General features: G+C 35.8%; 1 protein-coding gene across 1 annotated transcript in view; it reads right to left on the bottom strand.

Annotated features, from left to right (window-relative positions):
- Positions 1-24,704, bottom strand: part of LOC140148890 (intraflagellar transport protein 122 homolog) — a 51,269-nt gene that overhangs the window by 8,571 nt on the left and 17,994 nt on the right. The window contains 17 exon segments of the mRNA XM_072170988.1: positions 632-830; positions 1,847-2,054; positions 4,073-4,188; positions 4,191-4,279; positions 6,847-7,013; positions 7,695-7,856; positions 8,076-8,229; positions 9,038-9,276; positions 10,429-10,593; positions 11,376-11,513; positions 13,003-13,146; positions 13,853-14,050; positions 14,909-14,979; positions 15,015-15,135; positions 15,772-15,847; positions 21,506-21,523; positions 23,757-23,836. Of these exon segments, the coding sequence (XP_072027089.1) occupies positions 632-830; positions 1,847-2,054; positions 4,073-4,188; positions 4,191-4,279; positions 6,847-7,013; positions 7,695-7,856; positions 8,076-8,229; positions 9,038-9,276; positions 10,429-10,593; positions 11,376-11,513; positions 13,003-13,146; positions 13,853-14,050; positions 14,909-14,979; positions 15,015-15,135; positions 15,772-15,847; positions 21,506-21,523; positions 23,757-23,836 (2,345 nt within the window).

Raw genomic sequence — 24,704 nt, 5'->3', positions numbered from 1 at the left:
ATGAATAATGAAAAAGTCACCTACTCATAACTCAATCAGAAAAAAGAATGTAACAGGAAACTGACTTTCATTAGCGGTACTTTGAATATCTCCCAGCAGCATGAAAATATACATGGGTGGAGCTCATAGGAGACTATAGTTTTCAGCAAGGTTCTTCAGCAGTCTTATCGACTTGGCACTGCTGATGGCATGGATAAACGGTCTGATTGGCCAATTGAATCACGTCATCATCAAATCGCTGGTCAAGCTGCATAGCATCATGTGACCTAGTTCTCTTTACGCAATAATCAGAAAGAACAGACCAACACTATTGAAGGTGTGGGATAGGCTTTACGACGGGAATTTACAATTAGTGGGTTTTTAGCGGGTTCGCCATCGGACAAGTTTAAAACTGTCAGACAAGGTTAGAACGTCGGACAAGGTTAAGAACCGACAGTTCTAAACTTGTCCGACTGCAAACCCGCTAAAAACCCACTAACTGTTGAAGGTATTTGCTGAATACTGTAAGATATTTTCTGTAGTATCGCATCATTGTCAACTGGTTAACATTTTCAAGTTCATAGGAGAGGTTTTAAACCCCAACCCACCCCCATTATCTACACCTATTTCCATTTCAATTCAGAAAGGATACACTTTGCTGATGCCATGTGGTATATCTTTGAGTATTGCATGCCACAAGTAGCGTGCCATGTTAAATAGAGACTCAGGTAGATGCGATGTGAATGGCTCATCTGTGTAACGTTGTATTGAGTGATAAACATAGTACATCTCAGCTTTCGATTGGTACTCATGGAACTTCTCTAACATTGGTGCTTGTTTAGAATCATCTCCTGAAAGTTAAAAGAAAATGCAAATATTGCATCGGTACCTTGGTGAGGATGACATACATGTAAATGAATCTTGCACTATCAGATATATATATTAAGTTTACCCACCTGTTTTCAGGTACTCTGCTGCAGCATCAGTGTCTGGTTGAATTTTTGTTTTGTTATCAGTTGGTATGAGAATGAAAATCAAAATATTTTTCAAGAATATGTTTTGAAATGGATGAGATTTCCACATTACAAAATTCAAAAACATCACTTCAACATCACATTTTAAATTAGTATCTACCATAATAAATTATATGAACCTATTTTTCAGAACAATATTTGTAAATTCTATTCGCAATTTTGAAAGCTTGGAGGAAAGTGAGATATACATATACTTAGCTTAGCGTTTGAAATAAGCTCTATCACAGTGCAGTTTGCACCCAAAATTTGCCTTTTGCTGTACAACATTAAAAATGTGGTGCAAAAGTGTGATATCAAATGCACAAAATTTCAGATGTGTGCATATTAACCAGCTTGACAAAGAGGAGCACAGCAAGACTGGACATGGGTACACATTTGTTGGTTGCTTTCTCCTTTGTGTGACCTCAGCCCAACCAAGAGAATGCTACATACAATTGTGATTCCAAAAAAGTCTTCTTCCAGAGTTTGGTCCATGTGAAACAAACATTAGTGGTATAACAACCACTCAAATCTTAATTTGACAAATACACAAAATGTGTCATCAAAATATGTCTTATTTAATTAATCTACAGCCACTTAATTTTATTAAAATAAGCTCCTATATTAACCCCCTGGACACTTTTGGTCATCTAACAGCATTTCTGATTGGTTGATAACTTGAAATGCTCATTTCAATTGCCAATTATGACTAGGCTTTAAACTATTTATGGTTGCATTTGCAGATGATCTTATTAATACCCTCCTTGATTGGTTCATAATTGGACACAATATTCATTTTGGCCAATCGGCAGGTAGTTCTCATGCGGTTAACACAATTCAAACCTCTCACTCACCTCCAGCAATCTCCAAGCATTGCATGGACAACATCCAGAAATAATAGCCAGCATCATTAAATCGACTCTCCTTCACTGCATTGTGGGTCAGCTGCTCCAATACTTTCACTGCATCGTCTTGTCTACCTGCTTTGTGGAATGCTTTCTGTGCTTCTTCAAACCTGTCATTCTCTGCAAGCCACTGGGCATATGGCACATACACATCATCCTACCAAACAATGACACAAATACAACAACAATTGTAAATTAACTTGGTTTAAATTACAGTATCTGAATAACAATTACCAATGCATCTTGACTAGAACATTAAGTAGGATTCAACTATATTTGGCAAACATTTTTCGAATCAAATGTAACTTTTAATTGGCTTCATTTCTAATGCCAGCTTTCCACAAACATAACAAAATGCTTCCAAATATCTTAGTTAACAATTTGTAAGTAACACCGGGATTCAGCTACAAAAGCCCATTGCTTAATCCTTTACTTTGACTTTTGACCATTTACATCAACCTGCCATCTTACTATCAAAACAAGTTCTCCATGGGAAAAAAGGTATATTTTTACGACTTTTTTTGCACACGTTTAAGCAAGGCACATGAATGCTTGGTTACTAAAAACCAAGATCAATGTTGTTTTACCTTATATCGCTGATATTGTAAATACATCCCTTCAATGTGGTGTTTTCCCAAGTGAGTTGAAACAAGCTATTGTGACGCCTATACTAAAGAAATCTTCTTTAGACTGGAACAACCTTAACAATTATAGGCCAGTCTCAAACATCAACTATATTGGTAAAGTGATTGAGAAGGTAGCCATATCTTAGATCAATGAGCGCATTGAAAGTAACGGTCTGGACGAAAGTTTGCAGTCTGCTTACAAATGTAAGCATATAGCACAGAGACTGCTTTGCTCGTTGTCAAAAACGACATCATGACAGCCATTGATGAGAACCAAACTGTTTTCTTATGCTCGATTTATGCTCGATCTTTCTGCTGCCTTTGATACCATTGATCACACAATTTTGTTTTAACAGACTTGAATGTGACTTTGGCATCAAAGGCACATCACTCGAGTGGTTTCAATCTTACGACTGATTGCAATTTTCAAGTATGTGTTAGTGGTAATATGTCTGAAAGGCACTATCTCAAGTTTGGAGTACCTCAGGGCTCTATAATCGGCCCTAAGATATTCACAATGTATTCTCAACCTGTTGCCAACATCATTCGTCAATTTGGCATCCAGTTTCATATTTATGCCGATGACATCCAATTGTATGTTTGTTTTAATCCCACAATACCTGGTGATAGTGCTTGCGCTTTATTTAAGCTAACTTCTTGTGTTGACGAAATACACTGATGGATGAACAGCAATAAGTTGAAGTTAAATCAATCCAAGGCAGAGTTCTTTATTGCCGCCTCTCAACACAATATGAACAGATTACAGGACACTGAAATCCACATTGGATCTGACATCATTCGTTCTTCCAACACAGTAAAAAACCTGGGTGTGATTTTTTACTCTAGCATGAACATGTCATCTCATATCACATCATTATGTTGCTTTATATATTTTCTCTTTGGAACATATCCCGTATAAGAAGATTCGTCAACAAGGACACAACCAGGCATGCTATGCGAGCCCTTGTTCTGTCCAGATTAGACTATGCCAACTCGCTCTTAATTGGATGCAACTCTAGCAACATCACCGCCTTCAGAGATTGCTGAACAGGGCTGCTCGCACAATCTTTCAAGTTGCTCGCCGTCATTCTACAGCTCCTCTACTCGCTAGTCTTTATTGGCTCCCAATTAAAGATATAATCACCTTCAAGACTCTTTTGTATATTTTCAAGTTGCTTAATGATCAGGCTCCTTCATACCTCACAGACTGCATTACCATTTATCAATCAGCTAGACCAGGTCTACGATCTGCTGCAGACACTACTCGTCTTGTCATCCCTTGGAATCACTGGGTGGTTGGTGGTGGGGCTCTCAGCATTGCTAAAGACTCATTTGTTCACCTTATAAGAATATTTTGTTGTTGTTTTCCTCTTTTCTTTTTTTGTAAAGTGCTATGTTCTTGTTCTTTGAATTTGTAATAGCGCTATATAAGTGCTGGTATTATTATTAGAAAACATACACACTAATACAGCATGCATAAAAGGTGTTCGCACAAACAGTATGCACCAACTTTGTGTTGGGATTTTTATATTACAAAAGCTTCACCCACCTTAAATTCTGGATGTCTCTCAACCAACGTAAATGCTGCCTCCCAATGTCTTGACTCCACATGTAACATCACCAGTGACTTGGTGTCACCCATCTTGGTATATGTCTCAGCTGCGTCGCATATTGCTCCATCTTCTTGAAATACTCAGCACATTTGCCTAGAGGTTCTCTCTCTGCTTTGTCTAGTTTTCTGGCTACATCTATCAACCTATGGGAAAAGAATTTTGTGTTAAGCTTGGTACTGGAAGTGGTAGAAGTTAATTCAATTTGAAAATTTTAGCATGGTGAGGAAGATAATTTAATCCATTATTATGTTTTGATGTATCCAAGTGTGTGAAAATTAATATTAGATCCAAAACATAATTATGATAATGATAAATTTGGATGCTTTACGCCCAATATTTGTTGGTCTTGCTATGAGTTTTCAAAATTTTAAACTCATAGTTAAAACAATAAATATGGGCTCAATCGATCCAATTTTATATCAATAGTGGTCATGCTAGGCTCGTTGGCATTCTTAGAAACAAGGATCCAAAACAACCTTGAATTTACATGTCTTAAGCTGAATTTACATTAGATCGTTGAACGATTGTGATGCATCAATTTTAAAAAGCGATGGACAATTGCATAATGTTGCGATGCATCGCTCATCGCTTTTGCATTTATACTATTTACAGCGATACCAATTTAGACCATGGGACAAGGCTTGCTAAGTGCTTCAGAAAGTAGTTTTCGTTCTCCCTTTCTGGGTAGAGGATGGTTTATACATGAAAATATAGCTATTATATCACTGATCAATAATATAACATTTCCCACTTTCAAAAGTTGTTGCGTTACTGTGTAATTTAGGAGTTATTTGGGGTTAAAAATGTGTTTTTGCCCAAAAAATGTCAAATATTAAAATAGCTGTAACTTTCAAAATAAATTGAGTAGAAATTTCATTTCTGTTGTAGATGTTACATATTACATGGATGTCTAACACTGGTGAATAAAAATGTCACAGCACAACTCTAAAATATTTAAAAAAATGGCAAAAACCATATTTTTGTGCTATTTCGGACATTTTTGAGCTAAAAATGTAATCTTTGCATGGGGAAAAAATAAATATAAATTTTATTGATTTAAAAAATATGTCATTATGTCAACCTAGTTATTCTGAACAAAAAAGTTAATGATGGTGAATGTCTGTGACCTATAGTTTTTGATCTATGGCCCTTTCAAATTCATATCTGGACTAAAATAGCATGTTTTTGTTCAATATTTCCAATATTACGCCAAAAATGGTCCTTTATGGCCATTTTAACCAACTTGTTAGTTTTTGGAAAGTGGGAACTTCACTTAATAATATGAACATGTAAAAAAATGTACTTTAATGTTAAGCTATTTCAAGATCCACTAGTATGCCCACTACCGTGGTAGCAGCAATTTTATCTACTTTCAATGCAGTAAAATGATGACTAAAATGATTTTGCTGCATTGAAAGTAGTAAAATTGACGATATAATTGCTTCTGCCATGGAAACCGAGCTACCAGTGGATCTACAACTAGCTTAAAATGAAAGTACTATAATATATCCATAATATATGTGAAGTTCCCACTTTCCAAACACTGAAAATTTTGTTAAAATTACAAAAAAGTACCACTTTCAGCCTAATATTGGAAAAATTGACAAAAACATGCTATTTTAGTCCATATGTGAATTTGAATGGGCCATAGATCAAAAACTATAGGTCACAGACATTCACCATCATTAACTTTTTTGTTCAGAATAACTAGGTTGATATAATGACATATTTTTTTAATCAAGAAAATATATATTTATTTTTTTTCCCATGCAAAATTACATTTTAGGTCAAAAATGGCCAAAATAGCACAAAAATATGGTTTTTGCCATTTTTTTATATTTTAGAGTTGTGTTATGACATTTTTATTCACCAGTGTTGGAAATCCATATGACATGTAACATCTACAATAGAAATGAAATTTCTACTCAATTTATTTTTAAAGTTACAGCTATTTTAATATTTGACATTTTTGGCAAAAATGGAAAAAATCACGAAAAACACATTTTTAACCCCAAATAACTCCTAAATGAGTAAAGTAAAACGTGGGAACTTTTTGGATATTAATTCAGACATATATTTACTCTTGATTTGTTATGTTTTTATGTTCTGCCCAAGAGTGGACTACGGAAGTGAAAGATAAATGCCCATGTCCCATAGTCTAATTGCAGACAATTAAAATATTCAAAATGTTACAAAATGCTGTCAATAATTATATCTTTGAATTAATTCACCTCTAAAAGTTAATGATCAAAAAAAGTAAATTAATTATCAAAATAGTAGATCCAGTTGGTAGGCAATGATGGTTGATGCATTCACATGCCAAGCAATATCAGGAGTTGAAATTTGTTTGAATCGCAAATGCGACAATTATGTTGGCAAAAGTGATGGGCATCAATTGATCGGCTCCATGCTCTGAAAACAAAAGTAAACACAGAGCATACACATGATTCGCTTTCCTGCAAAGAGTATAATTCAGCTTAACCCCCTGAGTACTACCTGCCGATCTAACATTGCCTCTGATCTATCAATTACATGATATCTTCACTTTAATCACTAATCAGATTGGAGCTATGCAAATAATTCACCCCAATTTTTTTGTGTGGTGAAATTATTTTAACAATGTTGCTGATCGGTCCTATAGATAATGAAAACTTCTTTTTGGCCAATCGGCAGGTAGTTCTCATGGGGTTAACAGAGGTTCATTACTTACATATCAGCCCATCCATGGTCACCAATAATCTCTATAGCTTTGAGATGTTCTCCAGCTGACATATACATCTCGGCTGCCGCTCTGGGTTCATTGATATTCTTGGCCCAATCGGCCTGTTTACTTATGAGTAGTTTCTTGTCTTGAGGATCTCCGCTACCAATGAATTCCTGAAGTGACAAAATAACAATTATATTGTTTAATTATCTTCATAACATTTCACAATCCTGGCAACTCTTAACCATTGTTATTATAGAATTGCTGCTGAGCAACAGAAATGTGTCAGGACATATCATGGGAATCGCAGGCCATGAGACACGATACAGGTATTCACAAGCAACCACCCTGGCAGTATGTATGGTATTTGGCACACAACTATTTAAAGAAAATAATACATTGATTATTTTTCTAATATTTTTAATTGAATGTATTTTAATTTATTCAAATCTGCTGCACTGCATTATTTCTTACAAGGATGATATGAGGCTGTTGGTCAGCGACAACATGTAAAGTGTGCTGAGGCTTGTGGATCGACATCTAGGCATTGTGCCTGTATGTAGCGCACTATAAATTGCTGCGATTTTTTTTTAACATCAAGTCAATTAATTGAATTGATAAAGGCCCCCTTCACGGCTAAAGCCAGGGGAATAAAAATTAAACAATACATTTTTAAAAAGTTCAATGAAAGAATTTAGCATGTTATGGTCATTTATTTTTAAAAGTCAACATTTTCAAGGGTCATGTAGAACCGAACTTTACATGCCTTTGCCAAGTTTCACAGGCAATTGGGCCTGAGGGCCAGCCCATTTCCAGCACAGTGTGTAACTCAACATTAGACCCTATCCTCTTACCTTGGCATGGTCAAACATTCTCAGATCAGTGTACATATTCATTGCTCTCTGCTCTTGACCGGCTCTCTTGTATAGCTTAGCAGCTTCAGTAAACTTGGCTTGGTAGGCATACACATCAGCCAAAAACAACTGGTCATTTAACTCACCTCGCTTCTTACGCTCCTGTGGAAGAAGAGAAAACGCAAGTTGATAGAAGCAAAATTCAGTCACTGTGAAATGTATACTTTTGTGTTTATTTCTGTGTTGAATCACCAGGTAAGCTCGGAAAGATGTTTAAATTTTTAATTATTCTTGCAATTTGCTATTATTATCAAATATATTGTATCATGTATAATGGTAATCATTGTATGATCGATGAATAAAATATGAATGAATATTTACCTCAATACTGTGAATGAGTTCCAGATAGCGTAGATCTCTGACCCTGATGAAAGCCTTCTTGGCTGTGTCAAAGTCTAACCCTTCAATGGCTTCATGGGCCAAGGCTGACCAATCCTTCTGAGTCACACCTAAGCATGCAACCCGATAAGCATCCCTATGGGATAGTACACAAAAGATGAAAATATATGACATTGTAAACTTTTTAAAGACTCTTGAACAAGCCTTGAAAAGGCAGAATTTACTGAACAATTGAAGCATGGTTTACCATAACTAAGTTCACTTTGATCCATTATGAGAAAATAACATTTTGGGCTGAGTGAGTTTTGGAAAAGTAAAGCAGATTTGGTTGGTGATATGGGACTGAGGGAAAAATGGGATAGTTCATGTGATAATATTTACTATATTCATGAGTGCTATAAATCTTGACCAGAAGTGGAGTGAGTTTTGGACTCTTCTATCATTAGTAATTGACCCTTTGCATGGTTCCACCATCATACTAAAAAAACAAGGTTTTCCTTGCAAACGTATGCACAATACACCATTTTAGTTTATCACAAGTTTCTTGCATACCTTTACGCAATGTGCCCGAATTATTCATAAAAGCAAATGTATGAAAGGCGACAGCTCAAACATTAAACACTTTGCAAGTATAACATTGTTTTGAGATGACCACGCAAAGGGTTAATGGGGCTTTTTGCATGTCAATCTATCTCAGATGGCCCTTGCGCTTACATCAGGCATTGCTGTAGACAACCCTATTACAGGTTACACAGCTTCCTGAGACAGAATACCGCCACAAGCAGCTCTCTGTCCAGTTTGCAAAATCATCACTGATAGATAGGAGATCTGCAATATCCACTGGTCTGTGAGAAGTTTCAGAGTTGTAGAAAATAATCAAGACCTTATTTTGTAGTGGTATGTGTTATATGCTCATATTTACAGTAAAAACAAATAATATTTACCTGAATTGCTTTCTCTCCAGATACTGATACATAGGAGCTGACTGCGGCACTTCCACTGTTGTCATAGCGTAAATATGAAGACAGAAGATCTTGGAGCCTGCAAAGCCTACCACAAATCCTTGAAGTTTCTGCTGATGAACTGGGAAATTGCTGGCTTTGATATTGAGCATTCCATTACCGGAGAAACACAACATGTCCTCATATTGGGTGTTCCAAGCTACACTATTAGCATTGGGTTCCTAAAATGGAGACGATAGAATCAAATTATTTTAGTTGTACGTTTTGTTAGGTAGTCATCCAAACAGGGGATGAAAACTGGAATGGCGAATAAAATTTTGAACTTGCTCAACTTGCCTACAAATGTCGGAAGTATGGGTACATAGTTTGCACTGTCTTCACACTACTATAAATCTATCATAAATTTCTTGTACATTACACCAACAGTTTCTTTCAAGTAATACTTAAAACAAACCGATCAATACCTAACTGAATAGAACAGTAAGAAATATTTTCTCCAAAACAACTTAGTCTACCCACAACCCACATCAGTTGTTCTAGGCGCAAGTCTATCTCAGATGGCCCTTGCGCTAGCATCAGGCACTGCCGTTATCAACCCAGTCAAGGGTATCTACAGCTTCCTGAGACTAAGTGCCACCATAAGTGGCTCCTAGCCCATGGTGCACAATCATCACTGATAGACTATCAATCCTTAATGCACATGCTTGCATAATGCATACAAATGTCAAAATCTAAGGGTAAATAAAATACAATATCTTTCTACTCCCCACCTGCTTCCAATTTTTCTCTCAATCTTTTACAAAATCCTTGAAAGCAAGCTTGTTGGTATCAATATACACACTGATGTACACTATAAACATAATGCAGTGTGAAACCAACAGCTGAATCTCCCTCAACAAAGGATGCAAAAGGACAGGCTGTTTTGGAATATATTCAAGTAATTTTGGCCTAGCACTAGTAGAGGCAATGATGCCAATGTGTCAAGGTACCCCACATCTATAACTTATTTCACCTTGACTTTGTAGCGATGTAACTCAGTATTTTACTGGTCGCAGTATCAAATCGCGCATATTATCACAAAGGACGTATTCACATATGTACTGTTGGCACAATTGCTATGTATAGACATAGAGCTTCTGACATCACAACCAAACTCAGGGTAAAAAGAAGCATGCAGTCCTTTACATCCAGCAGTGTTTATATCAGTACTCTGGAGCGAACGCTCATGATTTGAATATTCACCAATGTTTAATGCACTTAGCTTACAGCACTATAGAATAGATTTCAAATTGCATTGTCATTATAAGCCAAGTCCAAGAAGCCAAGCCATTGCTAGTGCACTCCCACATCCCTAAAAAGTTTTGCTATCATACCTGAAAAAGTAGTTCTTTGGTGTTGATATCATACACCAGACATGTGTTGTGTTCATCCACTACAGCAAGCTTTGTCCGCGATGCACTAATATCTAAGCACCGTACCGATGTCTGCTGTTTCAGTATCTGTATTGGGAATGGGTTGTCTACAAAGATCTTTAGCACCTGGTGGAGAGAAAAAAAGCAAGAGAGTATTTAAAACCACATATTTTGTTGATCAAATCCAGAACTTCTTATTAAAGGTACATTGTAGGCTTAAGTACAAGTATTATAAACAAGCAAGCATGCATATTTCCTGCCACTACAATGGAATGGAATACAGCATTTTATCATTTAGTTGATTAGAATTCTATAATCTCATTGGCCAAACACCACTTGGATAAAAATCTGTATTACCTGCGTACTCCTCATTAATATACAGGCAGGTAATATTTCCTGTATTACCTGCGTAGTCCTAACACGTGCGCGTCTGCGTAACATGACTCGTGCGCATACTTCACGCGTGGCATAGCTGCACTGTTAAAGAGCAAGGAAGCTTACAAACAAGTTGGAAGATAATATAATTCATGTTCACTAAAGGATAAAATCATTACCCCCTTGTTTGTTCTCACAAAATACTTGAAAAAATCTACGGTCTGGTGCTGTATTCCATGAAGCCGAAGCACCAGACCATAGATATTTTCCGGTATTTTGTGAACAAACAGGGGGTAACTTATAGTATTCACAGCCAGATACAGTCTTTAAAAAAAAATTTAATAAATTACGGGATTTATAGTACACGATGCCAACCCACAGGCCTCTGCACACGTAAACAGATTTTTGCTGACCCACTGTGGCTCAAGACACACCATTTTGGTCACCGAATTAAGCCCACACTGTTGTCCTTATGTTTCACAGCCAGAATACAACAGTCAATTACTCCAAGCAATAATTGACATCTTCCCTACCTGTCCATTCTTGAGGCCCACTAGTAATCCTTCTCTGCTCCCTGGTCCTCCAATGACTTTGATATACCTGATTAATGCCTCCATCACCCATTCTCTTTCTTTGATCCCGGAAAATGTCAGACTCAACAAACGTCTCTCCTGCAGGATTTAATGTGATGGAAAAATAACCATTTAGCTTCAAACATTTAAACTTTCAAAAACTTTCTGATCTGTTGTGCATACATGTACCAAACTATATAGGCATATTGTAAATTTAGCTCTTTATCAGGGTGTGATTCAAAACTTGTGAAATACCTGAAAGTAGCAGAAAATCCTGAAAAACAGCATGAAATTGGGCTTAAAAACCCCAAAACGGGCTGAAAATCAACAAAATTTCATAAATTTTGGCTACAAAAAAATCCTGAAATGGGAAAAAATCCTGAAGAATCACACCCCTACACCTGAAATAGTACTCAAAGCATTACAACAACAGCAGCATTTGTCCAACTTCCATTTGATTATCTTGGGTTTTTAAGGTTGGCAAGAACAATTATATCTTACCACAGTTTTCCTTTAATTATCACATGAGTAACATACAGCTTGCCCACAATTTATGAGCAATCAATACTTAATTTTAATCAATGTTAGACAGCTCTCTGTAAGTTCCTCAGAAGTGACTATTTTTCTAATTCTAATATTGGAACAAAATCTGTTCAGGTAACTTTGCTATGTTACATCCTATATACCATCAAGCTTCATCAGGCGACTGACTGGTGGTGGTGTGAAAGACACCGGGGAAGGTCTTGCAATGCTGGGTCCCATGCGTGTGAAAAGTTGGAAGCCGAGTCCCACTTTCTTACTGATGGCAGACTATTCTACTCTCTCCAAGATGGATTCCTAACTCCTCTCTCTCAAACCACCTCATCTCTTTATCCAGATTGTTCTCAGTTGAGTATCATGTAGAGTATCATGTTTTGTTAATTTCATTTGTGACACGACCTGGTCAATGGGGGCCAAAGGAGGCATTTTTGAAAATTGAGCTACTGTAATTACTACATAATACATACAATAGGCTATCATTTACTGAAAACACCAAGCGTCTAGCATACTTGGTTCCAAAGTTATGAAGTTTTTGGATGTCTATTTTATTGTTTTTTTACTCCATATTTTTACCTTTATCTCAGTTTCAAATTTGCCGCCTTTGGCCCCCATGGACCAGATCGTGTCACATTTGATTTTAGGGAAAGGCTAACTTTCATGCCGTTTTGGTCTACCAGCCTTTTCCTCCATGTGAATCGTGTTTGTATATTTTATGATGTCTTTTGTTGTAATGATTTGTGAAAATGAATGCTTCCTCTGGATTGAAGAAGTGTTCTTATGGGCAAGGGCTGTATCCCCACTACCAATCAAGATGTCTGATAAGGCTGATGGTATTGGACACAAGGTAGCAAAGTGAGTTCCAGTACTGGAATTAGAAAGTTTTAAACTACCGGATGAATAATCTACATGAAGAGTAGAGTATCATTTAGCTCCACACTGGATGAATAATCTACACGAAGATTCCTCAGTAGAGTATCATTTACCCCCACACCAATTTTAAACTAAAGGCAAATATTTTGACCTGTAAACAGAACAAACACTCCCTTACCTGACACAGAATGATATGTTTCGAGCACACCACCAACAAGTTGCAGTCCACTTTCTTGGTGATCTTCTCTTTGACACGGTAATGCATGTCTGAGGCATCGTCTGAATACAGCTCATATACTACAATCTTATCTGACAGCTGAACCTGTAATTGATATCAATACACACATTGGTAATCTTCTCTTTGACACAGTAATGCATGTCTGAGGCATCATCTGAATACAGCTCATATACTACAATCTTATCTGATAGCTGAACCTGTAATTGATATCAATACACACATTTTAGAACATTATTCATATTTCATTTCTTTCCCTGGGATTATGTAAGAAATAACAAAAAGCTAGAAAATATACCATTTTTCTATATGCTTTGTACATGTGAAGTATAACAAACCCATTCTTCAACTCAAATAATTTTTTTGTATTGTTTGCATTAAAAAAAGTCAGCACTGACATCTGACACGATCAGACCTTACCACACCAGAGGGAATTTTGAGGGAATCTTTACATCCCAAGCCCACACTTATGTGCACATTTGTTATCTTTTACAATGCAAATCTATTTTGATTTTTTGCTCCCTATTTTTGCCTGAATCTCAATATAACAATTTCTATCCTTTGGTCTGATTAAATGAAATTGAATCACATAAAATAATACTATGAAACCTATGCCATTTTCACAAAAGCATGCTTTAAATTGTACATGCCTTAATTAATGTAACACAAGTCTCCAAATCTCACATAGCCTTTGTGAAAAGGTTATAAATATATTGCCAGAATACTGCTCTGAAAAGAAGAAGAAAAATAACACACACACACACAAAAAAAAACACAGAATTATGACACTTACAGCTAGCCTGTGTTTGTAGATGGCAATCTTCTTGACAAGATCCTTGCATTTGATGCGCACTTTCTGATCTGTGATGAGATGCTGAATGATGACATCCGTCATGTTCTCACGGTATGCATAGCGATCACGGTACAAACCATGCACTGTACTGAAGATGAGTTGGTAGTAGGCTATGGTACCATCTTGACAACCTATTGCCTAGGATAGATAAGGGAAAAACATTAAATGTCAGCAATGTGCATATATCCTGAAATTATGTGTATGTAAAGTGTGCTGAGGCTTGTGAATCAACGTCTAGGCGTTGTGCCTGTGCGTAGTGCACTATAAATCACTGTTGCACAACCATTTTTAACCTCCAATGTCACATCATGTAATAAAATGCACATAATTCCACACCACTAGTAGTTAGTGTTACTTCTATATTTTGCTGGCTTCATTATTTCTTGAACAAAACTCAAAAACAACGAACAGGGACCTGATTTGAAATTGGTAATAACAATCCAATTAAAATAGTTAGTGTTCACAATCCCCATCATACCCCTTACGATCTTCCCAACCCTGAACTAGCAGCAACTTTGTCTGTCCGGTTATTTAAGATGCCTGCACTTTAATGATCTGATCCAATCAACCTCTGGAGTCAGGACAGGGAGTTCTTTATTTGTACTGTCAAATTCTACATTGTTTTAAAATAATTTGGACAGTGATGATGTCAATTAAATCATGTGGACTACCTTTTGCTTCTCAATAAACTGACAATTTCCATACACCCCTATGGAAGACATAACCTTAATCGTCCACACAGGGAGTGTGAATTTCAAATGGGGTTACTTGAATGTGTGACTCCATTTGAAATCTACACACCCTTAGTGGAAGATTGAAGTCATGTCTTCTTGGCATGTGTATGGATTTAAACTGGAATAACCCAATGGTCCCCATGTGGATATCCTGCCTTTAATGTGTAACAGTGTACACTTGCACTCATATTATCCTCTGACCAGATGCTTGCTCAAAGAAGTATTGTGTAAATGATGAAGGAGAGTAAGATAAAGAACTTACCACATAGTTCTGATCTGGTCTGACTTGACAGCACCACACCCAGGAGCTTTGTTCACCGATGGTTCCCAACTACACACCCAGCTTTGTTCACCGATGGTTCCCAACTGCACACCATCCTTAGTGTGTAAGTTGATTTGTTTGTTGGAGCCGCCCATCACAAGGTACTCGCCCCGAGAGAACCAACCAATGCAGCATGGATCAAAGTTAAGAACTTTGTCTTTATGAGCCTACAAGTAAAAATAATCGGTAATGTAACCTTATTATTCTCATTGCAATTCTGATTATTATTCTGATCACATTTGTATGAAATTCCACCATTTTAAGATATTGAAAACATGCATAAACACAAAGCTGTCTATTTAAGCACAAAGAAAAAATAGACTGAGAAAGTCCAGACACTCCCATGTTTTCATGCCACTTGTGTAGGACAAAATATAGTATCTCAGAAATCACAAAATAATACGCTCATGTTCAACTCTCTCCACGCGGGTGTCAACTGCAGGCGACAAGTTTCAAAATTGAAAAAATTTTGGATTTGTACATTTTCATGACTATATTTGGAATCAGCATGAAAAATGCTTTAAAAGGAGTACAAACAAGCATAGTATTGGGTCAGAGGCTCTAGATATTTTAAGAAAATATTTCAAACCTTTTATGTTGCAAGCTATGGCTAGCATGCTAAGCATTAAAGGTGGCATAATTGTAACACTCTATCACAGGGACAAATCATTGTGTCGTGCAGTATAGGTATTCTATTTTGGTCCCAAGTGTGATGGTGGATTTACAATAGTGAACACTTGCACAGAGCTACTGTATTCAAAGTACAAACTCTGTAAGAAATATACATGTTGCTTTACACATACCTGTTTGCCATTGAGGTGATAGAAAGACACCCTCTGTCCCCAGTCAACCACAGCCAAGATATCTTGTGGATCATCCCTATAAAACAAAGTCAATTCACAAACTTAATGGGCTTGTCCATGCAAAATGTGACCTTAATCTGCCACACAGGGCGTCACCCATTCAGGTAACCCCATTTGAAATTCACACTCCATGTGTGGAGAATTTAAGGTCATGTCCTTAATAGAGGGTTGTATGGATTTCAACTGATATAGCCCAATTAATGCCACATACAAGCATGTGAGAACAGTAAATACACATCTCAAGAATTAATATAGATAAAACAACATATCAATATGGTTAGTGGCCCAATGAGCATAACTGGGGGCTTACTTCACTCTTGGAATAAAATTGTGCTTAATAGTCATACTAAATAGCTTTCCCCTTAAATTATAAACAGATGAAAAAATTGCTGAATATTCTTAAGGGATGGGGTATGAACGTTTGGACAGTATTTATTGTGGGACATTATTAGAGCACATCAGACATATCGAATTGCTTTCTGAATACGAAGAATGTCCTTCTGATATCAAATAATTTTGATTTTTTGAAATTCGTAATGTAATACACATTTTATGGCAAATGATTAAAAATTGATATTTTTGATATTTAACAGTACTCGAAGTAAACTTTATAAATCTGATGATTTATACTTAAAGTGTATGTAACAATGGAAAATTTTGACCTTTCGTATTGAAGATATGGATTTTTTCCCCAAAACACACAAAAAAAAATAGGTCTTTTGGGGAAAAATCCATATCTTCAATATGAAAGGTCAAAATTTTCAATTGAACTTTTCCTCCCAGCTACATACACTTTAAGAATATATCATTAGATTTATAAAATTTACTTCGAGGACTGTTATATATCAAAAATGTGAAAAATATCAAATTTTAATAATTTGTCATAAAATTTGTATTATATCGTGAATTTCAAAAATGAAAATTATTTGATATCAGAAAGACATTCCTCGTATTCAGAATGCAATTCGATATGTCTGATGTGCTCTCATGTCCCACAAAAAATACTGTCAAAACGCTCAAAACGCTCATTCCAGATCCCTGAAGACTCAAATCAATTTTTCATGAGATCTATTAATTTTGTGCTCTCTGAATCATATGAGAAATTGGGGAAATTAATGATCCAACCTAAGTAACAGACTAATGCCCATTTAAAACTCAGAGATAAAGTTAGTCCTGTAAGTAAAATTTGGACCAGTGAAGTGAGCTGGAAATTTTTTCAGGAGTGGGCCCTCCTTTCAAAACTATGGATCCGACCCTGCAAAAGGTTACTGGAGGGAAATCACAGAGAAACGTTTGAAAAATGATTATTAACAATTATAACAGCAAATATGTGATGAACATGAAATGTGAAACTGTATGGATTAGAACTGGTTCCTGAGGTATATTCAAGATCTTTAAAAATGAAAAAAAGAAAAGGATGTTAAGAATAAGATGTGAGAAAAAGGAAAAAAGAAAAGTAACAAATGAAAAGACAACTAAAGAAAACAAAATAATGAAAGTAAACTCCTAACATACAATGAAATGTAAATGTTTATTAGCTATATTAATTGACACAATTGGTGCTTTGTGTAAGTTACTGTTTGTTAAAGTATGTAAAACATCAAAAAGACAATGGCATGAAGGCTTGGCAAGTTGGCATACATGTCCACATTTCCTCAAATTCCTTTCACACATGGTTATACTTGGCAAAACGAAGAACTGTTTGTTCAGAAGTTAATACAAACTAAAGAAAGCTCAAAAAAGTAAACTTGAACACAAAACAAAAATGATAATATACTATGTTGCACTTTGCAATGATCTGAAGAAGTTAGCAATAAAGTAAAATAGTTCATGACTGATGATCAGAAGTACACCATTAACTTTTATAATAATATAAAATTAAATGTAAAAAGTGAAAAATGTATCAAAATATATGTGTGTGTGGCTGTATTTGATATTATAAACAGATAACGGATAGGAACCACTGAGGTAAAACCAAAGAGTACTGACTCCGCTATGTTTGTATGCCGCTCATGAAGGCCAAAATAGTGTACCTCATGAATTGTTTGCTGTCATCTTTGATTCAAAGTATGTGTGTGATTGTTTGTGTTTAACATGTAATGTACGTGTTGTGCCAAAAACATGCTCTAATCGCTGCATGCGCACAACTTCAAACTAAAGTCGCTAATTCTTGTTCTATTTTTGGTTTTAGCCAATAAATGCCAGAGGTACACTATTTGCCCTCACAAGGTACAAACCAATATGAAGGATTTAGCATAGCCTTTATACACAAGAGCGAAGTTTGAGTCGGTACTCTTTAGATCTAACATCTTTGGTAGAAACAGAATCCTGAAATATCAAACCACCTCTCAAATATCAAAAACTTTTGTTTGACAATTCCCTTGTAGCTTTTGAAACGATATTCTTACCTTTTCTTTTGCTTTGACCTTTTCAGCAATTTTGAGTCAAGATATTCAGGAGGCATTTTAGATAAGGCTTTCTTCCTACCAAGTCACAAAAATATGCTCCAATTATATTGCAGGTCAACTATGTCAACTGCTTTACACTATTTTGCCAAGTTTTATTTTTGTCTCATCCATTTGAATTTTGATAGTGACTTGTAATAGTGTAATAGTAGGGATGCCCACTCTCAATACAGTTTCCACTAGAACGATTTTTCATTTACTGTGTGCGTGCACTCACACACGTATTGTCTATGGAGAAACTGATCGATACAAGAAATCCCAGGCCTGTTAAATGGGCGTACATACTTGTTTTGATCCAAATGTAGGCCTATATCAGGGTGTTTCAAGAAATTCCTGATTCCACCAGAAAACATTAACCAAACTTTTTCCTGTTTGGTCAGTAAATAGAGAGGACCTTCCTGCATGAAGAGATCAACTTTTTTAATGAAAAATTTAATGAGATGAGAACTACAACAGGTTGAAGTGACACCATTCCGTGCATCAGGTGTGCAAACACAAATACCTCCGAAGTTGGAGTGAATCAGACAAGCAAACTTACATACTCATAAAATTTAACTATTTATGAAGACAAAATGTGTAGGATGTTAAGAAATTTAAGAATGTTTAAGCCTACCATGCCCATCTCAAATCATGCACTTCCCGTGCACTTCTCACTACCATGTCCATTTCATAGGGAGTATAAAAACCGGGGACCATCATGGCTTCCATGCACAGTGTATTGCTCAATGTAGTAAAGATAACCTTTGAGTTGGAGCAAATTTCTCAAAATTGGTAGTGATTAATGTTACCAAACTTATGCCATGATGAAATATAATAATTTTTGAAGATAAAATGTGCTGACCTTAAAAGATTGAACAATGTTTAAGACTACCGCTTTTCATTTGAAATAATGCACTTATTGTTCATCTCCTCTATGGAGATATTTTCCATGGCGGCCATCTATGATCATGCTTGAGGTTTCACCAAACAAACCATGGGTTTTGAGGTCTTATATTTTTTTTGTTGTATGTCAACAAAATCGATTAAATTTTCAGGATGATCTTATTTTCATGTTGTTATAAGCAAATATAATGTTCCAGATAAGAGAGTTAATAAATACATTAAGAAAAAGTACCTTAAAGTTGCACTTTCTGTTAGTATTCCTTTTTGGCCTTTAACTTTTAACATGTTCTAGCAGCCCTATATAAAACCGTGACACTCGAAAGGCCATATCTCTGGAATGAAACGTCCGATTAAGATTATTTAAACGCCAAACTGTTTCTTTCATCAATTCCCATCCAATAAGTTAGGTCTGAATCAATTTAAAAGTACTTCAATTTTTAGTGGACATGCCTAGTAATAGTTGACTTCTATATGTAAGGGTCTGCATCAGTGTTTACTCTCTATGTTAATTGGAAGCGCTAAATGAAGCATTTTTGTCCTAAATTGTGGCCTTAAAATTCCTCAAATTGACTAATTTTTATACAGACTTGCCAATTCTTTTGTGCCTAATTTAATGTTTACTGGGCCAAAATCACAACATACAGCCTCTGAGTAAATACTGGTTTGGATTTCTTAAATTTGCCTGCTTGCTGAATGCTAAGAGTAACATATCTACACATAACACATATAAACAAAGAAAACTAAAAGAAAATTGGTGAGAACCCCTAAATCTATTTCAGAAAGAAAAGGCTTGATTAAGTACAAATCAGATATTATTCAGTTACAGAAAAAAAATGTATTGTGGTAAAGCATGGTAGGTTTGGTTTGAGACAATATCTTTAGATGCTTCTAATACATATTTGGTTTAAGATTGGGAGAGTGTGTGTGCCCTAATGGTAGGCTACTCATCTTTGGTCCACAAGGTTCTGGTCAATTCCTTGCAGTGGCAACTTGCCCAGATATTGACTCAGGAAAATGTCTGAACTCATTTGGCAACATCTAATTCAGACTTACACTTTCCCTACCAATTAAGAATTGGGCCAATAAACCTCAAAGATCTCTGGACAAATGCTTGCTCATCAAGTTAGCAATAAGTTTCAATTAAGAGGCAAAGCATATGCTCTAGATGAATGTGGTGGCATTATTCAGCTAATACAAGCATGAAAGTCAGTCTGCTCGATCCGTAAATGGACAATACCTTGTGAAGGTATCCACATGGTGCATCCACTTTGCCTCTTAACTGGAACTTATTAATAACTCAATTGTCAATAAAGTAGAGTATATTACCTAAGGCTTATATTAGAATCCTGGCTAACAATCTTTTGATAAAAATCATTCATTCCATGCTTCTGAATTTCAAGCTACAAACATTAAGTATGTTATTATGTCCATTACACACAACAAAGAAATTCAACTCACGTGGAGCTTTTGCACAAAATTACATATTTGGCCAAAATAGACTAAAATTAGCAGGTGTAAAAGATGAGTGTGAAAAAGTGAGTATGGTAGAGAGAATACAAGTCAACCATTGATGAGTTACATGTTTAAAGTGATACGTGCAGATGGTATTATATATCAGACATTATTCACACAAAGGTCCATTTGTTCAATCATGGCAAGCCTCATTTATGGCTAATTTGGTTTTTTCTTGATAGTCTATATTACAATTGACTCAGTTCCTTATAAGTTGTCAGTGCAGTAGACAAGTTCTAATTTAAACAGTTCTGGGATGGTTGGCCATTCCGGTATACACCAGTGCCATATCTGCCCAGTTTATTGGACGCAACTTACTTTCAACCATTAAAACTCAATGCAACACAGGCCGGTTATTACATTGCAGCAGGGGATAGCACTTAGCCTATGAAACTTAGGGTCCAGGAAAGGATCCACAGACTCATTACTATGAGATGTTACATTTCAGGGAAGTCACATGATCATAATTGGAGAATAACGATAGTCTGCTTGAGATGCGAGCCCTTTACAATGATAAATTTGCTTTCACAAAGACAACAAACCCAATTTTCATAGTTTAGCAACTATTATGTACGTTTGTAATTCACCAAACCTAGCTCAATTTTGTATGGAAATCAAGGCACTTCTGATGGGTTTATAGACTTATTGTACCCTTGCAAATTTGGGCTCAAATTATCCAGCCTAAAGCTTTGCTTTTAAAGTAAGTAAACTTTAGCCATATCAAGCCTTGGTGTGTAACAAATTGGCTCTTGTGTGAATACTGATGTTAAGTTAGAATCACTGATGTTAATGTGTGTTATCACGTCAACCCATACCTATTCACAATGGGATCACTGTGGTTGGTATATCATGCAAAGAAGAAAGGTATGCATTGTTATTTATATATCTTGATAAAAGTAATATATTTGCTGTAGCATATATGCAAGTATACCTTTAATGATAGAAAAAACCCAGAGATACCTTATTCCATGATCAAAAGTTATTCATGTGATACAGCTAACTCAATAAGATGGAAACATTAATTTGAGTTAGCAGTGTGATGGGATCAAGCAAACCAAAAACAGTAATACTAATAGCTACTACCCAAAATTGTTGCTATTTTTGATAACAATTTGATTACTTTTAATATCAAAGACAGTTTTTACTTTAAAAAAAGGACTGCAAAAACTAAGCATAGCTTGTTTCTTAAAAACATACACAAATTAAGTTGGATACATTTAACATGTATATTAAAGTCAATTTTGACTTATGTAAACTTACAATGATCTTGCTTGATCCATCACATATTTATAACAGAGAGAGAATTAAGAAACCCTGAACTCTAGAGAATTTAGAGACCTGGTAACCTAAAGGAGGATCCTGAACTCTTAACATGATCCAATATAGAATTAAGATATAAGCAATATAATCAAGACTGACCTAGTAGCCTAATGCTGGTTTCAAACTTGATGCTTCATCATGCCGCTTGCACTTGTCTGCAAGCTGAGCGGCAGCGGCATGTCTCTGAAAGCCACTCTTGCCGCTCAGCACCTCTCCAAAATCGTATTTTGTTCTCATACTTCTGAGCAGCACCGCTCCGAGTTGACTTGAATTCAACTCCCAGTAGTGCTGCCGCAGCTGTAAAGCAAGCGGTGGAGTGATCGATATATCGGCTTGCTGCTGGTCACCGCTAGCGTTTCTGGTGCGACTGCGCAGTAAAGCAAAATCATCTTCAGAGTGGCAAAGCAGCAGGAAAGTATGAAACCAGCATAAGACATTCCTGAATATTCAGCATGACACAGGTGGCAATATACTGCATAGAATTACGACTGACCCAGTATAAACCAATAGGAAGGAGATAACTGAACATTCAGCATGTCATAATGTAGAAATAATAGGAAGCTGCCACAATTACATGTACTTGTAATGTTACAATGTTACACCAAAGGCGAAATATTGAAGTTTAGAATCTTTCATATGTCTGTATGTACAAAGTGTTTTAGTATAAATTATGTTGTTATTATCCAAAAATTGATGTTGAAATTTAACATGCATGTATTGTGATGAATTGATGTAAAATCAAGGTATCATTAGAAAACAAACCTAAAGTTTGATGATGTCCTTAAACCAAAGTCCTTTCATAAAAGAAGTACAGGGTTAAATAGTCCAGTTACGTTTGTAAAAAACTAGTTAAAATATTGATGGTTTAAAGTTTCAACATTACAAACTCATGTTTCAGCGAGGGAGGAAGGGGTCAGCCTCCTAACGAAATCACTTTCATTTATAAGACATCATCAAACTTTTGGTTTGTTTCCTGATGATATGATGGGGCATATTGATGATGCTTTTTCAAGGTGTGTGATAATGAATAATAAAAATTGAAACAAGGCTGTTGAATCATTTTTGTTTACGTATCTAAGTAAAATTATTGAAAAAAGACAAAATGGTTTGTTCCAAACAAATATTTGATGAACAATGATTCTCTTAAGGTGGTACTACACCCCTTGTCTTGAGTCACTGAAATTTCAGTGTAGTGGATTCCTTGCCCCTAATATACATAACTTTTGCTACCAGTGTTTTATTAGTTTTTGAGAAAAATGCAAAATTAGTCACAAATTTATCAAGCGGTGTAGTACCCCCTTAAACTTAGTTTGCCAATCAAAATTTTAAAAAATTTATACTCATTCTGCATAAAATAAAATCTTCTTTTAAAGGGTGAGGAATGAGGATATTGAAATACAAAACCTATGGTAGCTAAATGATAGCAGGAGTTAAAATTCTGTGATTCTAGTGAACTATTCTACAAAACTTTGCCAGAATCATGGCCAAAATCAATTTACATATACCTATTCTGCATGCAGTAAATTATGAGTTTGTGAGAATCAATTTTGATTGATGCAAATTGCAATAGAATTGAGCCCCTGGATATAGAACAGCATCAACTATAGTAACATGCATCGCAAGGGTTACAAGGGGAGCAAACACGGGATACAGCTATATGCACTGTCCTATACTATATTTCATGTACTTTATTATTCATAGTTTAATGTAAATAAATCAGCATAGCATAAATGGGGGAGCTTTTACCTAGAAGGGTTCCATTCAATAGCCCATATTGGATTGAGTCCACCACCTGGTCGTTCAATCTTCACCTTCTCTTCTCCAGTCTGAAAATGACGAAAGACAAAATATTTACACAGTCCAGTATTTGGCTGTGTTTTATTACAATGTGACCCAGGAGTATGACCAAATTAGCGATGGAGGAAGACGGCAAAATTGGAAGGGTAGTAAGACATTTTAGGCATGCCAAAATAGGATGCAAGCAATTTTTGCATCACTATTTTGTGGAGTTTTGATTTCAAGCACTGTTAGGCAAGCAGTTTTGGGCAAATAGATATTTAGGAAATTTTATCATCTCAGGACACACTATTATTGAACAAAGCCTTACAATACAGAGTAAACATTTGGAGATTGTGCTCCATTTCCTGCAGTACCAACAGGTTGTTTGTTAAGAAGGGGGACATTTTGAATGCCTGTCTTTATGTTTTGTTAAAAAAATAAAAGGTTGGGGTACACATACAAAATTAGTACCGAAGTAGTTTGTATTTCTATGAGCCTCCACCCCATGCAGGCCTGATAGTGTGTCTTTGAAAAAATATCTGTTTTTGGCGAACGGAGGGTCTGGAACACATACTTACCTTTGTACACAACAAGTGTAGAAAAATATCTTAAAAAATCTGAAAACAGACCCCATGTTACATGTTTATTTGTTGAGTAACAAGTTGATATTTCATCAAAAAGAAATGTTTTATTATTTTTTTCCCAGTGTGATATCTAAATACTGCAATCTCAAGCATCTTTTCTTGGGAATATTTTTATCTAGATCAAATTAAGAACATAATAGTGGTGGACTGAGACAAGTCCTGGAAAGGCAGTCCTCATTTGTTCAGTGACATTGATGCTATCATGAGTGATGCTACGCCTCTTTGCTATAGTGTGTAGTCTCAAGTGGAGAGTAACACCATGTTGGATTTT

Source organism: Amphiura filiformis, chromosome 3 (assembly GCF_039555335.1).
Source record: "Amphiura filiformis chromosome 3, Afil_fr2py, whole genome shotgun sequence".
NCBI lineage: Eukaryota > Metazoa > Echinodermata > Ophiuroidea > Amphilepidida > Amphiuridae > Amphiura > Amphiura filiformis.
Note: the sequence above shows the minus strand (reverse complement) of the source record. Positions and strands in the feature narration are given on the sequence as shown.